Source organism: Accipiter gentilis, chromosome 17 (genome assembly GCF_929443795.1).
Source record: "Accipiter gentilis chromosome 17, bAccGen1.1, whole genome shotgun sequence".
NCBI classification, from domain to species: Eukaryota; Metazoa; Chordata; class Aves; order Accipitriformes; family Accipitridae; genus Astur; species Astur gentilis.
The window spans coordinates 475920-500463 of record NC_064896.1 but is presented as its reverse complement, the minus strand read 5'-3'; the positions used below and the strand labels follow the sequence as shown (position 1 = coordinate 500463).

The 24544-nt window shown below is 51.2% G+C and overlaps 1 protein-coding gene across 5 annotated transcripts in view; it reads right to left on the bottom strand.

Moving 5' to 3' along the window:
• Window positions 1-2366: 2366 nt before the first annotated feature.
• The window catches only part of FHL3 (four and a half LIM domains 3), a 31592-nt gene continuing 9414 nt past the window's right edge, over window positions 2367-24544 (bottom strand). For 3 of the 5 annotated variants that reach the window (XM_049819961.1, XM_049819960.1, XM_049819958.1), the window contains exons 2-6: window positions 7126-7310; window positions 6871-7045; window positions 6030-6199; window positions 5662-5848; window positions 2367-4377 (exon numbers count right to left, since the gene is read on the bottom strand). In XM_049819961.1, the coding sequence (XP_049675918.1) occupies window positions 4226-4377; window positions 5662-5848; window positions 6030-6199; window positions 6871-7045; window positions 7126-7281 (840 nt within the window). In that variant the 5' untranslated portion in view covers window positions 7282-7310 and the 3' untranslated portion in view covers window positions 2367-4225. The remainder of the gene's footprint in view (window positions 4378-5661; window positions 5849-6029; window positions 6200-6870; window positions 7046-7125; window positions 7311-24544) is intronic. The other 2 variants (XM_049819957.1, XM_049819956.1) reach the window with 1 other exon arrangement.

Genomic DNA, 24544 nt, shown 5'->3' with positions numbered 1-24544 from the left:
CTAGAGACACAGGAGAGCTATTCACCCTTTAACACTGGCTCTCCCACCAGCCCTGCGACCTGCAGCGATTGCCCTGGAGACCTGCCTGTTACCATTGTGGGGTCAAGCCCGAGCCTCTGGCTTCACCCAGCACCAGCGCAGCCTCCTGACCGGTCACCTGGAGGGACGCAGGAGCAGCTAAGGCAGGTCCGTGCTTGGTTTGGGGAGCTCAGATGAGGCATTACCGGCACAGTAATCTGACATGCTGTCTGAACCTGTGTGCAGCTACAGCTTGAAAAGGGGCAAACGCCGGCAGGCAGCTGGGAGCTGAAATTAGTCCTTCCCTCCTGCCCAACCGCAGGCAGGAGCAGGCAGAGCTCGCTCCCCAGCCATGCAGCTCTGGGACACCAGCACACGTCGCTGCCGTGCGGACTGTACCCAACACGCCGGTGGCTCAGCTCTTCTCCGGGGGAAACTCTGGCTGGAAAGAGAACAAGCCTCTGGGAAGCGAAACCGCTGCCTGCAGCGAGCCTGAGCCCAGAGCAGCCGTGCCCATCTCCAGGGGAGGAAAGCACACAGCCGGCATGTGCCCAGCGCGGGCACCACTGCACATCCAGCAGCGAGCAGCCATCGTCACCGTTGTGCTAAGCTGCTTCTGGTGCCTTGGGCTGTGACACAAGGCTGATTCCAGGCACCGGGGAGCATCACGTCCCTGTCCACGTCCAAGCCCTGTGGCTGCACCAGCCAGCCCATGGCAGGGCTCTGCTCTCACCCCGACACGTGGCCTGGCCCAGAGCAAGCAGCCCTTTTGGGACACCTCGCTGGGGTCAGTGCGGGCAGTGGCTTGGACCTGGCTCTGCCCATTGGGGCTGCAGACACAGTCCCCAGTCCTGTGCTGGCGGTGCAGGGGAGCACAGCTCGGGCACGTTTGGTTAGTGCTGGGGCCTCTTTCTACACCCCCAGTGCTGCCCTGGACTCCCAGCGAGTTTCCCTTCTCCCACCTCACCCCACGCAGCAGCCCCGGCCCTGCCCTGCCCTCCCCCCTGCGCTGTTCGCCTGTGCTTAATAATATTTTCACGACTGTTTTAGACCCACACTCTGGGAGTCTTGGGGGATGTTTGTGCATGACATCACCCTCCCCCTCCCGTAAATCAGGCACTGGGCTGTGCACAGCCATGACCCATTCATGACAGGGATAAAATCCAGATGTTCCAGTGCTACGTGCAGCTGGGTCATTTCCTTTTTTGGCTGAAAACGTGAGGCTCTTGAGGCTGACTGAAAGAGGAGCCCGGGGGCCCTTTGTACAGAAACCTTTTGTGGTTAATCCCTGGAAACAGCGCTGCAGAAACAAGGGTTTGTGGTGCTCCTGTGGAGGACAGGCTCAGCTGGAAACCTCCAGGGCTGGAGCTGCTCGCTCACCCTTTGAGGCTGAGCAGCAGCAAAACCAGAGCCCGGCACAGGTCACAGGGCGGCAACAGCAACAAAAATCTTACTTGAAAAAACCCATTAGCCACCGGAGAAGGAGCCTTTGAAGGAGCCGAGAACGTGCACGCACAGAGCCAGCGCCGTGGTCCCCCGCAGCCCCGCGGGCCGTGCCTGTCGTGCTGCTGGAGCAGCACCCGCAGAAGCCAAGCCGCTGTGCAGGGGGAACAGAGCGGGGTGCTGGGGGCTGGGGCCGGCGAGCCCAGAGGAAGTCGTGGCAGCTGTTAGTAAATGTAAAGGAATCTGTGGAAAATAGTTTCAGATGTTAGGGGAATAAACGGCTCCCCGGCTGATAAAAGTGAGTAATGAGCATGCACTGCTTCGGGGAAAGCTGCCAGGAGACCACTGTTACCCCAACTGGAGACTACAGCAACTTCCCCACCAAACCTCCTCCCGAGAGCCTACGTGTGCAGACCGGGGAGGACATATCACAGGGGGAAGGAAGTTTTTCTGCACAGCGGGCTACGATTCGGTATCACAGCGATCCAGGCCAGCTCCCGCAGCAGTGCAGCATCCTGGCTGCTGCTGAGCCTGCCTCGACACCCAGCCCGGAGGCATCGTGCCCATGCAGCACAGGCACCAGCTGAGTCCTGCTCGGGCCCGTCCTGCAGAACAGCCTGCCCGGACAGACGGCAGGCACAGACAGACAGGCAGCCCCGGCACCAGGAACCCACTGCTGCCCCACAGCAGGAGGAGGGAGCTGACGTTCCTCCGCCATAACCCACGGGACTGGTACAGCTGATGCTGGGCCTGTGGTTTGGGGAGGGGGAAGCGTGAGCACTGGGGGGATCGGCCATCCCCAGTATGGGGTTGGGGGCAAGGACAAAGCTGAGCACAGAGCTGCAACACTGCTCAGACCGTGCTCTGCCGTGTGCCTGCTGTTCAAGAAACACATGAGAGCAAGCATCACTAAAACAGTTTATTATATAAAGCTGTAGGAAATACACAGGAGGCTGAGGTTTAGGACACTTCCTTCTAGAGACTGCTCCAAGCTCCTCAGAATAGCAAACACAAACTCTGATTTGCCTGCATCAAAGCTTTCAAACAAGGGTTCAACAAGGATGTGAATACAGAGTTAATAACACTTCAACATGCATAACATTTTCTGTTCCTAAGTGAAGCCTGGGGGTGGAGGGGGGCTAGCCCCTTCATCCTGCAGTTGGTTACAAAATGACAGATATTCATGACAAAAGAATACAAAAGGAAAAAAAAAAAAACCACAAGAAGATGCTTTCAGAAAAGCACATGGCTGTCTAAGCAAGAAAGCAGGGTCAGCTAAGTGCCCCAGCAAGACAGAAGCAAAAGGGATGTAGAGACAAGGCAGGCATGAGCATCCCACTGCAGAGGGGCCTTAGTGGGGCCCTGGGCCAGCTCAGCCATTGGGCAAGGATGGCTCAAGCCCTCGTGCAAGTCTGGAATGGCTCAGGATGTCCTATTTTGCAGTTAGGGTCAACGCAGGGACTTGGGAGATGCAAAGCCCCTCCTCAGGGCAGCCCAGGTGCACCTTTCCTTTACTTCTCATTTGGGACACAGCAAGGGATGAGGGTGGCTGGGGGAGCTGCCGCTCTCTGCCCGCCCCGGGGGGACATGCTCAGCCCTGGCAGGAGCAGGCTGTGGACACCCCAACTGCCCCCTCGGCCCACCTCCGTGCTGGAGCCCTGCGCTCCCACAGACCCTCACCTCCAGCGCTCCCACCAGCCAGCGAGCGCAGGCACAGCCTGTGGGCAACGCTCTCCTCCCCGAAAAAAACAGAAGGTCTTCAGTGTCAGCTGTGCCGCTGGCGGCTGGGCTCAGTAAGGCAGTCCCCATCCCACGGTCCCCCATGAGAGGGATGGGGCAGGTGCTCCCAGCCTTCAGCACACCCTTCTCCAGGGCTCAGCCAGGCACATCTCAGGGGGGACCACCAGCGGGCCAAGACCCACCATCTCCAGCTCAGACACTGCAGAGGCAGCCGTGGGAGATCATGGCACAGATGGATGGGTAGGGGGCAGGGAGGCGGTGGGAGCAGAACGCCCCGTACCTGCGAGCAATTTGAGCTCCTCATCCACCTCTGCGTGACAGCATCTCCACGGAGATGTGCAGAGCAAAGGGTCTGGCCCGCAAACGGTGAGGTGGCTACAGAAATCCAGAGGTGGATCCCATCTGGCAGGACACATGCTTTTCTCTGGGCCACACTCCAGCCTGGTGTCCCCAAACCTCCCAAACGGGGCAGAGCACGCCCTTCGTGCCCGGGTTGCTGCAGGCCAGCCGCACGTACGGAAAGGCTGTGCTGCAAAGCCATCCGCTACACAGGCCAGCACGGCCAAGCCGCATGGACCAGGAGCTGCTGCCTTGTATCACACAGAGCAAGGGAAGCACATGGGGAAAAGAGGAAAGTCAGCACTGTGCCAGGGGGAGCAAATACATGCTGCCAGCGTGCAGATCCAGCAGCCCAACACTGAAGCTGCTGCTGCTGCCCTTTACTCAGCTGGGGCCCTGGGCTCAGCTCGTGCCTGGTCAGACAAGAAGCAAAAGGAAAGAGTAAATAATGGGGGGCCTTGAAGCTCCTTTTTCAACTTTATTTAGCTTTGACTCTGCACAGAGCCATAGCGTAGCGTACTCTAGCCTTCAGGGAGAGGCACAGGAACCCCCTGAACACACCACGGTTCGGGGTCAGCCCCCATCTCCTGTGCCTTGTGCCCTGCCCCTGAAATGTTGTTGGGGTATCTGGCACAAAGACCCTGAAGAATAGAGAATGCCCCTGCCCCACGGTGTCCTCGGAGGCTCATAGGTCGCTGCTGCAGTCGCGGCACAGGATCTCATCGTTGTCAGGGATGAAGCCTTTCCCAACCAGCGAGGTGTTGCAGCGGGCACAGTTAAAGCAATTATGGTGCCAGTGACGGTCCTCAAAGGAGACATATTTACCACCGCCAAAGCCTACGGAAGGGACAGAGTGCAGTATTAGACCCCTGGGGAAACTGGGATGAACGTCCTGCACAGACTGAGTCGTCCTGTTCATCTCCGAGTCAGGTCTTCACACGCAGTGCTGCACTGTGGCACCCAAACACCCCCCAGTACCAAATACATGTGAAATACAAATCTCCACTCTTGGCGGAGGAAGAGCACCAAAATGATTTCACACCAGATTTTGCAGGGTTGAGATCCTCGGACCAGAATCACCATTTTCTCCCCAGACAGGAGCAGGGAGCAGAGCTGCACCACCGCAGCAAACGAGGGGCTGTCAGGAGCTCCTGGCAGCACTGCCTGGAGCAGCTCCTTCCAAGGACAGTGCTAGTGAAATCCTGGGAAGCTCCCTCCTGCCACCAAGCCCAGACCCGGGCTCCTGCAGAGGCTCCCTGGGCAGCTTCCTTCCTCTGCCGGCAGCGGGTGGACTTGTGGGCTGTGACCCTCTTCTCCCCGGGACTGTGACAAACTGATAAGGACCAGACGGGAAGCGGGGTGCCCGGGAGCTGCCCTGTCCTCAGCCAGAGTCATCCTTTGAGTCACCAGCTGATTCATGGCTTTGCCTGCCTTCCCAGCAGCACGAGACACGGGCTGCAAAGGGAAAGGTCAAGTGGGGGAGGACAGGAAGGAGGCCAGACCCTCTCAGGGGTTTCTGCAGAAGACGACCCCCTGCTTCCCCTGTCTTAGGCAGGTGCAGCAGGTCCAGACTCCCCTGCAGCAGTTCCTGCTCCAGCTATGGCTGGAAGTCTCTGGCTTTCCCTGTCTGTGAGCAATCTTTCCACAGGACGTGGCAACCAGCCTCAAACAAGGCAAGCTAGAGACATGAGATCACGCTGTGAGGGGTCATTTTGGGAGCCTTTACCCCTGGGCAGAGGGAATTCCTCCCAAAGGGCACAGTTCACTGCTTTGAAAGATGCAGATGAAGGGACACAAGGAGCCCTAGGACCACTGCAACAAAGAGATCCTCTCTCATGGGGTTCCTTGGAAAGCGGCTGCAGTTGTTTCTGTGGGGGACATGCCTGAGGACACCGTGCACTCCCCAGCATTTGTCCTCGGGAGGCCTGAAGTGCCTGGAGACACTTGAGCAAGCCTGCATGGTGGTGGAGATGTGTACGAGCATCGTGTGGGCCTGGGTCACAGCCAGGGCAGCTGAGAGGGCAGCTTCACCCAGAGAAGTCACCACATGACTGAAAACAGGGCAGGTAGGTCATGCCCTGCTCTGCAGAAGCGCCCTGTAACCACGGCCATTCTGCTCACCTGTGATGGGCTTTGTGCAGGCACTGCACTTCTTGGCATAGAGGTTCCCAAAGCACTTGATGCAGTACGGGTTGTCATCCTGGGAGGTGAACTGCTGGCCAGCCAAGGGCGTCTTGCAGCCTGTGCAGACGAAACACTCCTTGTGCCACGGCTCATCCCGGTAAGTCACTCCTCCCTTGGTCAGGGTCTGCAGGAAGAGAGCGCACGCTGGTGACACACGGGCACGGGGAAACGGGCCGCAGTGCAGAACCAGCAGCTAGCCAGGGTGCTGGCACCTGGACCCTTCCCTGGTGGGGCTCAGACAGGGGTGGGGAATGTGCCCCTGGATCAGAGAACTCGGGGGCTTTGGGCTGTCAGGCCAGACATACCTTTTTGCACCGAGTGCAGCGAGGAGCAAACTTGCTCTCGTAACAGGGGACACAGTAATAATCCTTCTTGTCTGGGATGAAGGATCGTGACCCGATGGGCTGCTGGCAGCTGCTGCATATGAAGCAATGTTCATGCCAGGTTTGTCCGTTGTACTCTAGCTTACGGGATCCTGCAGAGAGAGCCGTTCACAGTGACAGGAGGGAGCAGCACATGCACACATAGGGGACATGGGAGGCTATGCAGGATACACTGCAGTCCTGCACACCTGGCTCTGTGCCTGCCCTCTCCCAGCAGTGCAGGACCACAGGCAGCTGGGAACAGGAGGCCCCAGGCCCACCCCACAGCCGCGAGGGAAGGGCTGCGGGAACATGCCCCCAGCACTGGCACACAGGCCGTGGCAGGGACCTGGCAGGGACGCCTGTTGTAACCTACATCTGAAGACTGTGCCAGAATGGCCAAGCAAAGACACTCCTTTGCCTCAGGCCGTCTCCAGAGACGCTCACACACCTTCAGTCGCTCACACACCTTCAGTCGTTCCTTCTCTTCTTGTCAGCACACATCAGAAAATGCCCAGGAAACCCTTTGTTATCTCCTCCCCAGCTCACTTCCCCATGAAAAAGGGGAACAGACAGACAGGGCAGCTGTGGTGATCACACAGCTCAGGATCCTGCCCTCTTGCCAGACAAGCAAAGTGCCCGGCCCACTCTACGCAGTGACAGTGGGGCAGGAGAGGAGAAATTCAGCTCTCTTCCTTGCTGCCCTAGTGTTGGACCCTGCAGCCCCAGCTGATGCTGCTGGGATCAGGAGCAAACTGCAGTACTCAAGTCTGTCCGCTCCTACCTGGCATGACTGTCTTCTCGCAGGCAACGCATTTGGAGGAGAACTCGCTGCAGTAGCAGTCATTGCACAGCAGCTCCTCGCCTTGGCAGGTGAATGGCTCGTCGGCCAGAGAACGGTCACAGCGGAAGCAACGAAAGCAGTGCTCGTGGTAATGGCGATCCTCGTAGTACAGCTCCTGGGGAGGACAGCCGAGATGAGGAGGGGACCGATGGCCCCAGGGAACTGCCCTGCCCAGCTGTGGGGTCCCATACTCACTCTGCAGTCGTGGCCGATCAGCTCTTTGCATTCGTCACAGGTGTTGGCAAAGTGGGCATCGTAGCAGGGGATGCAGTACGGGCCATTGTCCATCTGGATGTACTTGCGGCCATACAAGGACTCCTTGCAGTTGTCGCAGTCAAAACACTCTGTCATGGTGCCAGTCTGAGGGCCTCCTTCACCTGCTAAGAGATCAGCGGAGATGCTGGGTCAGTATCAGCTTACACTGCCTGAGATGTCCCTGCACAGCCCTGCCATGTCCGGAGGGCAAGGACCACGAATCCTGCACTGAGCCAACAACAGCCGCTATCAGGACAGGACACAGACCTGAGTTGCTGTATCTGCTCTGTGGCTGTACGCACTTCCAAAAAAGCCTGCACATATTCTGGGCCCGGGATGAACCTTGCTTCAGGTTTATACTCAAGGTCAACAGCTGGAGCACTTAGGCACCACTCAGAGAAACCTAGACATGTAAGCGTGCAGTTGAGCTTCTCACTGTCTGCCTCCTTGCTGGGAAGCAAAGTGTAAATGACAACCAAAAGAGACAATTTTTTTGCATGAAAAAGTTTTGATTTGGCACTGAAAACAGGACCATGCACACACTGTGTGGGTGCACATCCGCTGTCACATCAGAGAGCCAGCCACCTTGAGGCCGATCTGTCTACCAAGCAGCCCTTCAGAGACCCACGCTCAGCCACCGGCATGGCCCTGGACCAACAGCAAGATTCCTCCTGACGGCCTGTGAGCTGATGCCCTGCCTGATGGGGCTGTCAGCGTTTCAAATTCTGGACCTTCTCCAGAATGTTAAAGCAGCTGCTCCACAGGGAAGCAGAAATCAGGCACCTCACGCTGTGCCCAGCTATGAAGCCACATCCCAGCAAACCATTTTGCACATGTTGCTCCAACTACAAACCACTCTTCAGGGAGAAAGTGTTGGGGAGGGTTGGTGTTTTACAAGCAATAGAGGTGTTGGGGGTTCTGCACACAGGAGATCAGACATCTCTTGTTGCCCCTCGTCTCCCTCTCAGACAAGAAAGACGTTTGTGGAAGTATTTTGATTTCTTTGGGAGCACTAACTCCAGAACAAGAGTATCTTCCTTCTGTTTGGTTTAACGTGGTTATTCCTAAATATGGAGTTTTCCACTTGCAAAATCACACCCTTCTTTAATACAGGTTGCTATCAAGTGTAGACAAGCCCATGGAATTACATCTGAGCAGTCAGCTGCAGAGTGCCGCACACTGCAGTTTTCCTCATGAACCCACCCACTTCAGAATGAGGTATTCTGGCTCAGTCTACACTTTAGCATTTAATGGGGCAGGGAGCTCACCGCCAGCCCCTGCACCTCCCTCCTCATGGGCTTCCCGGCTGCAGTGGCAGCCTCCAGGGCAGGAGCTGATCCAGACAGCTCTGACTCACGGCAGTAAGCTCCCCAGGGCTATTCTTGGTCAAGCCACACAGCTCCCAGCTGTTGTCAAGCCTGGTATGTGCCGATAGGACTGCCGGTGAATAAATCTAGTGTTCCCACATGGCTACGTGACCAACAGAGAGGGAACAAAGTCCCTTTTCAGATGCTCTCATTGCCCAGCTGCTGCCCCGGCCGCTGCCTGCTCCGCTGACCGCTCCGTGCCCTCCAGCGTGGCAGGCTGCTGCGCGTGGCTGCGGCTGCGGGAGCAGCTCCACAGCATGCCCCTGCGAGCAGTTGCGGGCTTGGGGCCACCGCTCCGCCGAGCCCGTCCTCAAGAGCCCCAGCTGGCAGCCCCAGACTCGCTGCCCATGGAACGAGGTGGCCCAGGCCAGGCAATTTCCAGTCTGTTACTGGAGACGGGGCAGCTCGGGGTGGTTTGCACAGGGGAGCCGCATGGGTGCCAGGGTGCCGAACTGGAGCTGCTGCCCCAGCTGTGCCCCCAGCCTGGGCTGGCCCCCCGGCACCCCCTCCCTCTGGGGCAGCCCCTGAGGTGGGTGCTCACCCTGCCTGCTGCGGGCAGCAGCTCCCGCACCCCCCAGCACCCCGCATGGCTCCTGGCTGCTTCTCACTCACTGCTCCTCCTCTGCCACCCCACTTGCCTTCGCTCCCTGAAGCCACATGGGACCTTTCTCTCTGGCAAAGAATGAAAATCAAATTAATTACCCTCCTCCTCCCAGCGCTGTTGAAGGGAACTTTCCAAGGTGTGGCTGTAATAAAAGGGCCGCTAATGAGCACTCCTACCCTGGGAGCCATGGTACCGCCAGAGCGGGGAGCTGCCACGCTTGCTCACTGCGCTTTATCTCTGTGGTCCTGCAATACGAGGTCAGAGGACAGCAGAAAATGCGAGGGAAGGAAAACCAACTTGAATGGAGAAGCCTTGGGTTTTACCGGCGACATGGACCCAGCCTCATGAGCACTGCTGCACCTGACCCTGACACCGTCCCTCCGGGAGCCCTGGTCCCCAAACTCAAAACAAGGGACAGCATTTCCCTGTGCGGCAGGGGTAGGAGGTGGGCAGGATAAACCCACCAAGGACTGCTGGGGCTCTCGCACCCCTGAACCACAAACTACCGTGAGGAGGCGGGTGCTGCTGCCCCAAGCAGGCGCCGGCCCCCGGCCCCACAAGCACCCTGGGGACCCAGTGGCAGCCAGCAAACCACAGGAGAGCTACAGCAAGTACAGCAAGTGCTCGGGGCTCTGCTCGGGGACCCCTGCTCCCCTGGGGCAGCTGAGCTATCACCATGATCAACACAGGGATTAAAAAAAAAAGGTCACAGGTCAGGAACATTTCAATCCCAAATGCTGCTTGTCACCCAGGCCCCTGGCAGTGCCAGTCCTCGTCTCCTCCACCACTGAGGGCAGCTGGCACTCCTGAGCCCACCTGGCACTCCTGAGCCCACCAGGACCCCCAGCTAGCCTTCTGCGGGCTGAAGCCCTCGGCCTGCGCTCACTGGCAAGACCGCAGGCAGTGCCAGTGGGTGCCCTGCAGCGCTGCTTTCTTCGCAGGGTGTGCGACACAGAGCAACTGCGGCAGAGGAAGTGAAAACCATGTAAACCCTCTGAAGGCGATATACTGAGGAAGACCCTAAAGCAGCATGCCGTGCTTGCCTCCACTTTGAGTAGTTTCTCCCCAAAGTCTACCTATGTCTGTAGCACGCTGCGTGAGCCAAGCTCCTGCTCTCCAGGCTGCAGGGTCCGAGCGGGCTGGCAGATGCATGGACTGCCAGCAGAGCAAGTCCCAAGAGCGTCACGTGGCCGAGAGTGCTACGAGACCGTACGGGATCAGACTCTGCACTGCCTTTTCCACAGAAGAAAGAACAGGCCCAGGAAGTTTGCTCAGGGTTATTTGTATTAGATAAGCTGTTTGCTCTCTTTGTTCTGGTCTCACATGCAGTGCTGGGCAGGGGTGTCAAAGCCCTATGCAACGCCAAAGCAAATTCTGCATCTTCACCCCTGAGGACATGGTACTGCCAGAGACCAACTTCATGGAGAAGAGGAAGGTGGGACAAAAGAAATAGAGTAAAAGAAATAGCACAAGAGCCCACAATTTTTACTGTGATTGTAATGAGGAACCTGGAAATTGTCTGCACTCATGATGAAAAGAGGTGGAGTTTTAAAATGCATTAAAAAAACCCCTTTAATTGAGGCTCAGATTTAAAAGGCACAATATAGGCAGTCACTATGCGTGCTAATTAGCATGTGCTCATACTTTGCAGTCCGCACCACCCTGTAAACATTAGCTGTGTGCTAGGCTGATGTAAGTAACACCCTCAAATGCTAACCAAGGTGTTGCCCTAAAATGACGGGATTCCAGTTGCAAAATGTTTGCTTGCCCATTACCAGATGGCTGTGGTCCCTGAGGGACAAGGTCTACTGAAGCAGGTCCCTTGTATGTGGGGGACGGTGGAGCTGGATGTAGGGTATTCTCTCAGCTGTCACGCTAGCTGTCTGAGGGCAAAAATAAACAACAGATATATGCCTGCCAGCTGCCTACCCTTTCCCGTTGACAGATATAGCTGTGCTCATGGAGGAAAGGAAGTTCAGTTCCTCTCCTGTGCCCATGAACAAACAGCCTTGGGAACAAGAGCTCCTCTCACAAACAACATTTAAAGTGCTCCGGGATGCAAATGTGATCAGTCTGGAACAGAGCTCAGAATAGCTTCACGTATGAGAAAGGTCAGCAATTTGTCAAGGACACACAGCAGAGTCCACTTTCTAATTAGAGAGCAACACGCACCTAACACCACCCCGGTGTCATTGTCCACAGCAACACAGCAGATGGCTTAGCAACAGCCCCAGGAGATTATTACATTAATTTTAGTGTCCATAAACTGGGGACCTATTATGCAAAGCAGACAGTACAGACTGTCCAGGGCCAGGCTTCTGCTGCATGCAATCCCTTAAGAGTTTAACCAGCCTTTTGAGACGATTCCTGCTACAATGAACTCCCTCAGCGAGAGGTCCCATGTATGTGGTGAACCTACGACCCTGTGTAACTTCACACCAGTTTGTTGTTTGTTGTCAGGTCACAACCAGCTGCTCCACAAAGTGATCCTAGAGCAACCCATAAGGCTATTCCTAGGGAAACACTTAATCTTTCCGGGACACAGGAACAGACCTGCCTTTGACAGTCTGTCAGGTTCCTGCCTATTCTCATCTTCCCTGGTCTGCTCTGAGCACACCTTGTGCAGTTGCAGTTCACACCTAAACAGGCACGCAAAAGAGAAAGCACAGCCACGCTGGGACAGGCGAGCATTCCCCATGTAGGGATGAAACCATCCAGGGACAAGGCTTTGGAAGACGGTCCTCAACGCGCTCCAAGGTCAGAAGAGGAGAAGAACGTTTTTTGTTCCTGTTGGCTTTCCAGAACCATTATGGGTCCTGGAATCTGCGTGAAATTGTTTCTGCCTGCCACCGACCCTAAAAGGGAAACCAGCTGCTTGCTCTGAGGAGCAGCTCCAGCCCCTCCGTTAGGCTGGGAACGTTTTCAGTCCACAATTCCTGACGCTGTTTCTGCGGATCCGCTCAGGGTCACCGTGTGCCCCAGCCAGGGGCTGGCACGGCCAGACCAGGCTGTCCGGGGGGGGAGCGGGGGCTGGCTCTCCGGGGTGCTGCGCAGGTCTCTCCGCACTTCCACACGCTGCTACCTCTGCCTGTACCCTCTTGCTCTGCTCCCAAACCCACGAGCGCGGCTGTAGACCTGGCACAGTGAGAACAACATCCCCCATCTGCTGTTACAGGAGATCCTGCTTTCGGGTGAGAGGCTGGAGGCAGCGTGCCAGAAAGGTGCCGAGTGTTTCATCAGGGTAACCCAGCCAGACCCAGCCTGCTCGGAGCACCCTTCGGAGCGACGTTGCGTCAAGCCTTCACCCGCCTGCTCGCAGCACCACTGAGTCACTTGCTGCCCTCAGATCTCGCCTCTGAGCTTCCATTCCAGCCTGAGCCTCCCCACGGACAGCTCGGAAATCTCAGGGATGAAGGGCTGCTCCGGGGGGCTCTGGCACGGTGAGGAGCAGAGTCCTCGCCACGGACCTCACCTGGCAGTTCCCCCATCACCAGCACAACGTCATTTCTCCAACATGTAGGGAAAATTTGGTTCTTACAGTTGGCCTCAGAGGAGGCGGCAGGAGACAAATGAATCAGCTGGGTGTAAAGCCACGCAGCCCCCACCTGCACCGCTGGGATGCGGTGCTTATGCACGTGCATACGCTGAGCTCTGCTGAGCAAGCTGCACCACAGTCGCTTCCCCCAGCTCCGGCAGACCGACCTCCTGCCCGGAGCAGCCCATGACTGCTGTGAGCTCTGCAACAGATTCAGCAAAGTGGCTGGCACACTTGCAAGGAAACAGCCTGCATTTCAAATGAAATAAGCGCTGTTAGAAATCACCCTTGCTCAGCAAGGTGGGCAGCTTCCTGAAAATGCCCACAACTTTGAGAGGAAGAAGTAGCAGAAACTGTTCAAGCACCTGACAAGTCACAAGGTAGACCTAGATTGTCGCACGATTTTAATGCATTCTGAGAATGGCAAATTAACCCTAATGTTCAGAAGAGATCTCTGAGGTGCCCTCCACGCAAAGAACAAAAACACATCCCATGGACTCCTCCCGACAGTTCTGCATATAGATCCAAGTAAGTGCTAAAAGCACAACGGTCCAACAAATGTCTGATCTTACCCTTAAACCAAGGGAATCTCACCTGACATCAGCCCACAGCCTGCCCAGAGGCGCCCTGCAGGAAGCACTGCACTGTTTGCAGTCGTGACTGAGACATCACACCCGCTCCGAGGCGAGCAACGGCGAAGGGCTGCGGTGCAGGGCACGGCCGCCACCGCTGTGCTGGACCCGCATGAGGTTGCAGCTGTGCAGCAGAGGTGTGGGCACGCCAAAGCTGAGCGGTGCCTTCGCACGCAGCACTGCCTGCATGGAGCAAGAGGGTTCCAGGAGGGTGCTGCTAAGGGCAGATACACAGAGCCCAGTCCTACCCAAAAGCAGCCTCCTGCAGAGAGGAGAGGCTAAAGAGTGAGGTTACAAGTGCAATGAGAGCGCATAGAGACAAAGCCTGGCTCTGGCAGGTACAAGAAGAGGTGCCCTCTGCCTCAAACAACAGGCTGAGACACAGGAAGCATCTTTATCACTTTATACATTAGTGACATGCCACAATATGTATGCTAATATTTATTTTCTGTATCAGCATTATTCTACAGAGGAGGAGGTGATGGGATGCATCTCCAGGAGGCACCATCTCCAGGAGGCCAGGCTCACTTTCATGCTTTCTTGTAACGCCAGCAACACTGATTCTGGGAGGAAGAGGACCACTGACACCTGGTCCAAGTACCTGCTGAATTCTGCCAGACCAGATATACTCAAAAGATCTGGAAAGCGGCAATGCTTTTTTAAAGTTTAAATTAAATTTTTGAATTACCACAAACGTTTGGCCAGGTCTCTCAGGAAGGCCAACAAACCTTAGAGAGACCATACGCAGAGTCAGCTATCCGCACATGGAAATAGTTTTGGCCTTGATGTGCTTACAGACTCTCCAGTAGGCATGGCTGGGTCTGCAAGAAATCTCAACACCCTGAGGCCGTGAGCTGTTGTGCCTGCGGGAGTGGGGAGCCGGGCTGTCAGGAAGTTCAGGGTCCTAAGGAACTCCAAAACTCTGCTCTGGTTTCATAACACCAATCAGTTCATAGACCTTTTTCCCCCAGTACTAAATTTCTCATTCTTTCTCCTAAGATAAGGAAACTTAAAACAAAACTTTTCCTATGCGAAAGGAAAACCTGCTGCTAACAAGTCAGGCTCTCACAAGGCAGCATCCCCATACAAGGTAATGGGACAAAGTTCTAAGCCAGTATTTGTGCACTCTGGGACTTTTGCTCCTTCTCTACCCTTTAAAGAATCTCTTTTTAATGAGGCCGCAGTTGCAGGGGGATCCAATTTTCCATGCTACAGTGGAAAACCAGGCGGGTTTGCCCATCTGAGATTCAAATTGTAATTTCTTGTGGCCAAGACCTTGCTTTGCATTTGGTTTTCAGCTCCTTCCGTCCCTTTCCTCCCCACATCCTTCCTACCTAAGCAGGTCCCCTGAATCCAGCTGTGAGCTAAAGCATCCACACAGTGAGCATGAAGATATATGGTTTGGAGGAAGAGAAAGAAAGGATCTATTCGAACAACACCAGTGAGAAACGCCAAGCTTCCTTGTGGGTGCCCACCTTCACTGTGTCCAGCCACATTCCAAAAACTCAACAGAGGGACAGCAGAGTGCAGGCTGACAAGGAGAAAGGCAACAGACAATTCAGCCTTTGCTCTAGACTTATTTTCTTTAAGGAAAGTTAATTCTACCAGGGTCAGAGTAAGAAGCTTAAGAGTCCCTACTATGCAACCATAAAATGAAAAAATCTGCCCAGAAAGAAAGGAAGGAACAATTTCAGAGTTAAAAATTTATTACTAAACACCTGTAAGGGTTAATTAACTATTTCAGGTTCTGAACAAAATCCCTCCCCTCTATCGAGAGCACAGCTAACAGCAGCAGAGCTGTTAAGACACATTCAGAACAAGCAGCCTATGTCATTCTGCTGACATTAAAACCCAGTGTTTGCTCAAGAGATCAGCTGTTAATCTTATTGAAAATCTATGCAAAGTAAGCAAATTCTGTACACTCAACAGATCAGGAATTGAAACCATTTGGGCAGTTTGGGCCTGTCATGATTCAAAGAGACCACTTAACTGAAGGAGGAAGTCCAAGAGCAGAGGAGTAAGATATGAACACATCAGAAACTCCTCCCCAGCCAAATGAAGTCCCTTTTACCAGACGGTTAAGAAACCTGTGGCTTAAAAACATGCCAGAAGAGATTCTGGCTGGTCTCTGAAGAGGCTTGGGAGAACAGAGCGCCAGCCTGGCCCAAGCTCCACATCGCAGGTACCTTCTCCTGCCATGTGCAACACTGACCAAGCAGGAGCCTGCTGGCAGCAATAGCTCGCACCAAGCCAGTCTGCTACTGAAGCTTGTAACTGGCTGCAGGGCAGCAGCTGCAGACATGGCCAGGTTGACCATAATAGGAAGAAAGATGCTGGAGCCAAGTTTCGAGAGCGCGACTGATCATAGGAGCTTCGGTGTGATCAGAGGAGTGGGAGTCACAGTCCAGGGAAATGGTTGCTCGTATCAATTCTTAAAAAGAAGCAAGGAACAGGTGTGCAATTGCTTTCTGAACTCCTGCTCCCTTCTCCTCTCAAGCACATTAGTCATCTCATTTAAGAAAGGATACACTCCCATTCATTTATGGTAACAGTGACATCAAAACCATTGGAGTGCACACAATCTTCAGGCTTTCCTTATTTGTGACAGTCAGGGGGCGTAACACCAGCCCAGCAGCAGCACTTCCAGTGTCACTGCAAAGAGTCTGCCAGTGTTGGACTGCACCATCCGCTCACACAACATCCCCACCATGGGAACACACATAATTCCCATCTGCCTGTCATGTCTCAGCCTCAACAGCCCTGGCAAAAATGCCATCAGCTAGTGGGTGCTTGCCAAATCACATCATGAGAGTCTGCCAATGTCAAATCCAGAAATTCCCTTAGTTTTCCTCTTTCAACTTGAAAATCGGGCAAGAACGAGGAACTTGTTGCTCATAAGCTTGTGCTTATGCCTTTCAGACATATTGAGGAGACCGTACCTTAACCATCATCCTACTGGCAACAAACAGTAATGCAAGAACACAAAACAAACCCTAAAGATAGTCATCAACCATATAAAACAAATTAATGGGCAGTGGCTGGCCTCCAGGCCCCAGGTTTCACACCAGGTCTAGGCAGAAGCTGATGTGGGCCGTGAAATGCCCATTGCTTAGAAGTGGTATAATTTATCTGTGAACCTTCTTTGCCCATGTCATTATGAAGTGACGGACAAGAAAAGCTGGTGGGAAGGGATCACAACTGGATTAGGTTTCTTCAAGAAAGTCATGAAGAGAGTATATATAAATGTACATGAACCTATGAATTGGTAGATAAGGTGCCTCATGTCACCTACCTGTTGTGCCATATGTTTTCTTGTTCCGTGTGCTACAGCCTCGTAACACCACACATCATTGCAATTACAACATTGCACGAGGTACAGGGCCCCTGCATGAAGTCCGTATTCTCCAGAAACAAACATATGACCACAAAGATCAAACGGCGAAATGCATCCATGCCCCAAACTCAAAAGACAGAACTCTGTTGCACAGAGCCTAGGATGCCCTAAACCTTCCAAGTGCAGAAACCCAGTGAGATCTTTATAAAGCCCTGACTATTACAGAACGAAAAAGGGAGTCCCAAACAATAAGCATGTTGTGAGGATTATAATCTAGCAATGAAAGTTTAATTTTGGACTGAATTGATTAATGCCCGTGTAACCCAGCAAAGTTGGCCCATAGCCATATAAATGCCTAACTGCTTATCCAACTGCACAAACCCAGGACTCCAGCAGTAGTGTTTCAAAATCTCTTTGCCCCATGAAATAAAGGTCATATCCAGTACACTAGAATTCAAACATGAAAGCATGACAGGAAATGACTAACTGCACACTGAGGCCAATTTACCTTCATCTTAGATCTGCTCAGCACACAAGAATCTTGCAATTCAAACAGACATCACAGCCTATATGCAGAGGAAATAATCTGACTGTTCTAGCTGCTAGCTCTTGGGGTCTGTGCATCCCAGTACAGATAGCACTGCAAAATAATGGAATTCCGCTCTATTTCCCTAAAGTTCTCTTACAATTCTAACCTTGTGCTGTAGTTTTCACTTTTCTTTCCCTTAGAGGCAGCTGTTTTTTAAATTGAGGATGAAGCCATTCTTATTTCTGAGGTGACACATAATTTAAGTTATTGTTTACAAAGCTTTTTATAGTCCCTGAATAAAAGGTACTTACGAGATTATACCTCTCTTTTGCACGTAAAGGCAATCAGGGGGCTGCTTCTGAACAAGCATGCACGTGAGCTTCTGGACAGGCTGCAGGGGACGAATGCAGTCACAGTGTGCAGTCACAGTGTGCATATGCTGAAAAGCAAACCTGCGTGGTCTGAGCCCAATCCCTTACTGTCTTCTCCAGAAAGCCTGGCAGCTCTTTTGCTGATTAAGGCTCTCCTCAACTTCAGTTTTTTTTTTAAATAAACAAAGCAACTTTGACTTACAGTAGCAGGAAAAGACTTATAAACCAGACATGTTTTATTTAATGCGTGCCTATTACTTAAAGGGCAAAGTGAATTTTTTCACCAAATTTGGTCAAAATATTCCCTTTTCCGATTTGATTCTTTGTCTCCCAAACATGAGCATTTGTAGTTGGTTTCTTGCATATAAGCAGACATACTGGCTGAGAAAGGTAACCTGCATTGTAACCATGGCAGTTTTGTGCCTTTTAGGGCTCTCCACCTGCATGCAAAATCAGCAGAGCGAAGAGAAAGCCAGGAGGTGACAGGGGAGACGCTGCAATGACACTCGTGGGCCACACAAGCTCTTGCCCAGCAGCCTCTCTCCCACCGTCCCAATCACTAACCCTGTGCCTCTCCACCTGTGCTGGCTATTTGCACTAGAAGCAAGGACAGTCTCCCTCTAAAGTACTTTTTACAGCTGCTGGTGTCCCTTGCAAGCAAAGGCAATCACAGCTCCGTAGCCTGCAGCATGCGAGCAGCTTCTAAATCTGGGGAAGGACTGAACCCTGCCAATGACAAATTGTCTCAGGTTACCATCCCGAGAACTGCTTGCCTGTGATCGGACACAAAACTAAGATCATCTGTTGCCTGGGAGATGCTGTATGTGCCAGCTGCACCCCCCCGAAAAAAGGTAGGGCTCTGCAAGGAGAGCACAGCTGAGCCCTCGAGAGTTCAAGAAAGCCCCGAATAGGGCCAGGCAGGGCACCGCCGGGAGAGGAAGACAACCTCTTCCCTTAGCCGCTGCCCTGCCAACGTCGAAGGGAAACAAGTTTCCTTCTGTGGCTGCAGATTTCTCTGCTAGGTGATCTGGTCATCAGGTGTCATTTACTTTTACTATACAGTGCTGGTTATCTTCAGATCAGTCTCCTCCCTGACGCATTTCTCACCGGCCCCTTTAAAAGTTACTCTTAAGTACTCTACACTTTAAACAATAGAAGCCATCAATTGTAATTGTCACGTATTTTACATAAAATCTCTAAGAAATAACTCTGTGCAAGCACTAAAAAGAAATCTGCAAGATGCAAAGTACTTTCCAATTTCTGCCATGCTGTGCTGCCACACTGAGATTAAGAGTCTTTGGTGGTACCCATGAAAGGAAAAATGGGTGCCACATCCAAAAGACTAAGTGGAAACAGCTATTTTAAGGGGCACAGATGCTCACAAAAATTTACGAACGCCTTTACATCATGCAGCTACACATTCAGTTTCCAACACCTATGGCCCTGCCCGCTGGACGCGTCGGTCTGAACTAGTGCTGCTGCTCACCACGCTGGCAGCACTTCGGTCTGGGCAACATGGAGCACTGCTGCTGGCAGGCGGCACGGTAAAGCACATGTGCTGACGGTGCCTAAAAACTCATAAAGAGAGAAAAACTGCTCCTTTACAGGAAAACCCCCACATGAACAGAAAAGAAGTAACAATATTAGAGAGCCCCTGATCCAGGTCTGTGGCTCGTTTACAGAACCTCATTCTCTCAGTCAAATCTGAGATTTACAAGGAAACCTACATGAAACACATTTGTTACAGATTAAAAAGGAACCAAAAGGTCAGAATTTTAACTGAGGCTCCTCCCATGACAACTTTCAGGTGAAGAGCAAGAAGAGTTGATGTTTCAGCCCCTGAAGCAGCAGACGTGAAGCAAAGCCCCCTTTTTTTTGCTGCAGAGAAGATGCTCCGCGCGCGTTCACTGAAGGAAGCAACAGCAACCTGCTCTCTGACTAGATCGAAAGATTTCCCAAAGCTGTTTCCATGCTCAGGCAGTTTGAGGACCATGAGCTTCACTGCCACAAGATACCACCAACACTCTAATAACCCTCCCTCTGTTCTCCTAACCAACCAGAACAAAAATGCTCTATTTACAAGCTACTTGTCCCAAACTAGCAAACCCCTGGAAACAAAAACTCACATCAGTTCTCTGTTACCTTGCATTGCAGAACGGGATGGACCGGCGTCAAACCCAACAGCCTCAGCGACAGCAGCGCCCTGCGAAGCAGCCGAGGGTGGCTCTCCCAATGACTCACACCGCAGACAGTTAGAGCAGGTGCGACCAGCAAGGGACTGCACTAGTAAATCATCACTTCGCTAGCACAACACTCAAGTGCTTGCCCAGAAACAAAAAGCAGGCACATCATAAACCAGAGGGTGACATCAGCACAGGGATTGCATTTCCTACAGAGGTTTAAATGTCATTACTTGTGACTAGAAATTGGACACTTACAATTCAAGTTACTCTAAATTTTTGTAAGAGACATAAGAATTCAGATTCCAATTTTGTGTAGATAGAGTTCATTTCCAAACCCTTTCTATTTCTCAATGTCACGATGACAGGAAAAAAAAAAAAAAAAAAAGAGAGAACAAGCAAAACTCCTAACAGAAAGTGAAAAGCTAATGAACATTATTATTAGCCTGACTTACCAAGTCAGGTGCTAACCAGGTGAGCCACAGAACTCCTTGATTTCCACTGGAAAGGGCCTGTGTTATTCAAACAGCATGATCTACTTGCGACTCAGTTACTCAAAATCCCTGGATTGCCCTCTTCCACTCTTATTCAAAGTTCTGCTCTGTGTCTTTTTCTAAAGTTAAAACTCAAAGCTATCAAGGATCTGAAAGCACTTACTTCATCGACTTCATCATTCCTTAGTTGAGTCATTGTTTCACAGAGCATGAAGCATGATATAGTCTGTGCATATGGTCTAACACCTTCACCAACCTGAAATGCATTTCTGATTTTCCACATACAGCTCTTCAGGCTCTCCAAAAGCAACACATCCAAGACTTCTATACAAGCACAATGGGCCAGATTTAATCTTCCTGTGAGTTACATGATGTTTGCATAGGGTTGAGAAATGCTAGAAATAAAACTTCTTTTGGCTGAGTTACATGCAACACACTGTACTTTTTGCTATTAATGACTCTTTAGTAAGCACCACTACTACTCTACATATTCCAGAACCCTCCGAGTTAGGCATCACAGCAATTTTCTTGATACGAAGTGTTCACTGGGTTAAAGGTAGCCACTGAAATGCCTTAAAATTTAAAAGCTGACTTTTCTGTTTGAAAATTTCCATGTGCTGAGAAAAGAGGCAGATGAGAATAACTAATCCACATTTAAGGACACAAGCTAAAGGATTAGTTTCTTTACTTGGAAAGTAGTTTAGCTCCCTGACTCCCTACTGCAAATAACAGAAATATTTATGACGATCCAGTGCAAGACCATAAATGCAAGAGTGCTCAGTTTCCACAGATCTGGCACCCCTGTACCTCTCATAGGATTGCTGCTTCCTCAATTCCGTAACAGCTGTCACCAGCAAAAACATTATTTACCCTTATAATACCTGCAGGGCAGGGTGTTATTTTATCTCCCTACTGGGATTTGCACCTCAGAGGGTTTTTGGCACAAGGCAAGCCTGGTAGAACTAAAAATGGAACCAAGATCCAAGTCCCTGTCCATCTTTCTTCTCCTTCTGAGATGCAGCACATATCCCCGTCAGCCTGGGAACTGTGACACTAATGCATGTTATAGATGTATGTCCCAACAGATTCCACAAACTGAACTCTTTGCGAGACGCAGGGGAAAAAGGAAGGAAGACAAAGACATGATCTTTAAGGTCCCTTCCAACTCAAACCGTTCTATGACAGACAGACACAGTGCTGTGCAAAGTACAGTTAATCCAGACTCCAGATCTTTCGACCAAGTAACACCATGCCTTTGCTAGTTGCTCCTACTATTGAAACGTTGGGCTTTAAAAGTGAGCATGCTGAGCTGAAAGAAGGCACTGGAGTAGTGTAGCACCAGGAGTTACACACCAGTTCAAACTGTATTAGTTCTTGAGACTACAAAAAGCCATGTTTTCCTTAAATGAGGGTAGTGGAATTCCAAGATGAGGTCAAAAGCCTGGCAAAAGTCAGCAGCTTAGGCTAGTATGCGATGGTGTCAGCGTGATGCTGACAAAAGTAGTCCTTGCAGTCAGAGACAGTTCTGGACCCACTTTTTTTGTTGCTGTTCTTTCTTCACCATCTTCACATCCTAAGCAATATCTAGGAATACTGCCATCAGATGTGGACCTCAGAGAGGAATTTTTGTCTTCAACCATGCTGAAGTTAGGCCTTTCAGATAGACATATCACTCATTTTCTTTTGTTTCATTAGAAGAGCCTTAAAAAGCAGACATTTTTCACCAGCAGTACTGAGTTACTATGCACGCAGTTTTAGCGGAAAATGGCATGATCTGCAGCCACACATATCTAAACTACAACAGAAATTACCTAACCTCTGATACACTCACATGAGGGAAATCCTGTGGGCTTGGATCATTCAAGAAATAAGGTTGCTTTACAGTTACAAAACCAACGCATGTCTAGAATGGGCTCTAAACTGGTAAGATACAGCCTAAAAAAATCAACTGCTAATTGTTTTTACAATTTGCATTTTATATTAAAAAACCTCCCAAAGACCTCAGGAGGCAGAGCTCAGCCTGGAAAGGATTTTTATGGTTACACTGTAAACCCACAGAAAGCAGGGATCTAGAACGGAAACAGTTCATTACAGCTAAAGTACTGATCCTGGGTTCTGCCTGAAACGGCTGGGATTATTTCTCCAGTTAAGCAAATTCCTGTTACTGAAACCCACTCCGACATTTAAAGAAACTTGGAGAAGATGCTGAGTAGTCACTCTTCTTCCCAGATAACGAGATCGGAACCGCATTAATTGATGAATTTCTAAGTGAACACTTGAAATTTGCGTTAACAAATTCAAAATATCAAGGCCGTATTTATATTCTGGGGTAATAATTAAATATTTAATATCTTGTGGTTCCAGTATTCTAGGTTTTTCTATGCACCAAAATATTTAGTCATGTAAAAACCATCTGTAGCAGCTGGAAGCCATTCATTTGGCCCGCTAAGATTCATTAGTTTAAAAATACATAAATAAAGTGTTCATTTTATTTCCAAAAAGCCAACACTGCCGCTTTCAGCTCTGTTAGGGTGCTTGGTGAATAATGCTTATGCACTATTCTCAGCAGGAGGTATCAGATGCCACAGTTTCACAAATGCATACAAATATGTTAACTAAAACAAGTCTTGTATTTAGGTTAGTGCTCTTCTGTACTAACTCAAGTCACTATTCACAGCAATATGAAAACCAGCTTGCAAATAGTTCAATCCCTATTTTTATTCTTTCTCCTATGCTCCCAAATCCCCAGTGCCGAAATCACCTTTTAAAAATTACTGATGAAATTTCTCTTCAGAACTGGTATTCAGATACCTGTGTTAAAGCATTACAAAACATAAGCCTCCATGCATGCCTTTTCTCTCCAAGAAGTTCCTGCATAATCTTCATACAGCTTTTTAAAAATCAAGTAAACAAGAGGCACAGCTGAGATTGTAAAAAAGAGTTGAATTTGGCTTAGTATCCATAGGGATCACTTTTCTGGCCAACAGTTTGCAAAGGGTTATTTATTGGATAGCCATTTTTCTTTTGCTGGAAGATGCTGAGGGTTTAGCAAAGTTCCTGCAAAGTATGCAACAGTATTCAGCATTTGCTCAGCTAATGAGTTAAATCCCTGCAGCTCTCCGTTGACTTGAAGATTATGGGTGTAGGAAAAGGGAATGCTCGGAGAGGGGAACTTTCAGCAGTCACCACCAAACTGCGGTTAAAACAGACACCAATGACTCTATTCAGCTCCCAAACCTCAGACAGTTTCCATTTTCTCAATAACAAAGCATTTTTGTGGAATGAGGTAACAGCCTCCATCTGCCAGGTCTAACTCTCCACGAAGATTTCTCAAGAGCCTGGCTGAAGGAGGGCTGGCCAGCTGAGCCGGAGAGGGCTGCAAAAGGCAGGAGTCCCTCACGCCTGGGAAACAAAGGACAAAGCTGCAACAGGACAGGCATGGAGAGGAGACTCTTTGGGACTGCTGCACAAAGTCTCCCGGAGTTTGGATCAAAAGTAGCCTCAAGTGAGCTCCAACCGGTGCACAGCTGGAGAGTGCAAAAGGTTGAGGAAAGAGTGAGACTTTTCACTAAGGATGGACTGGGGCAAGCAGGAGGGAGCAGAAGACAAACGGGTGCCACAGGTTCAGTGTTCAGCAATCCATCGTAAATGTGTCACGAGTACAGAGCTCTGCGATTGAGATGTGAACGCAGTCTGTGAGCACGTGTTGCGAGATGCACAGTGCCAACAGGAACACAGACACCCTGCTCTCCAGAGGACAGCACAGCTCCTGGGACCAGCTGCTCAAGCTGGGAGATACCCTTCCACACCTGAAATGTGTGTATCTGAGCCAGAGCAGGTGCAGCCTCAAAACAGAGGCTGGGAGAGTTTTTTGTTTTGTTCTTGCCTTGTTTTTGTATTTGGCAGCCTGCATCTTAGCCTCTCAATTCCAGGGATGCTGACCACCTATCCATCCTTTTGATTTAAGGCAAAGTCAGCTCAGTTCTTCTGAAAAGCAGACTGTTCATTTAGATTCAGATGAAGATTCTTCCCAGCCCCCCCCCCCCCCACTTACTCTTGCCTCCCTCTGTAAGCAGCCACTTGTTAGTCAGCTCCCTTGCAGTTCTGAGACTCTCAGCTCCAGGTTCAACATCTCAACTGCCTGCTCTACCAAAGGATGAGCAAAAGAGAACACCACAACCCCAGGTTCACTCACGCAAATAAAGGTAAAAACCTTGGAACAGCATGGAGAGATGAGGCCAGCTGGAAAGAGCTTGGAGGAAGAGGTGGCTACACAGAATGTAACATCAGGAAAGGATCTTCGTGGTATATGA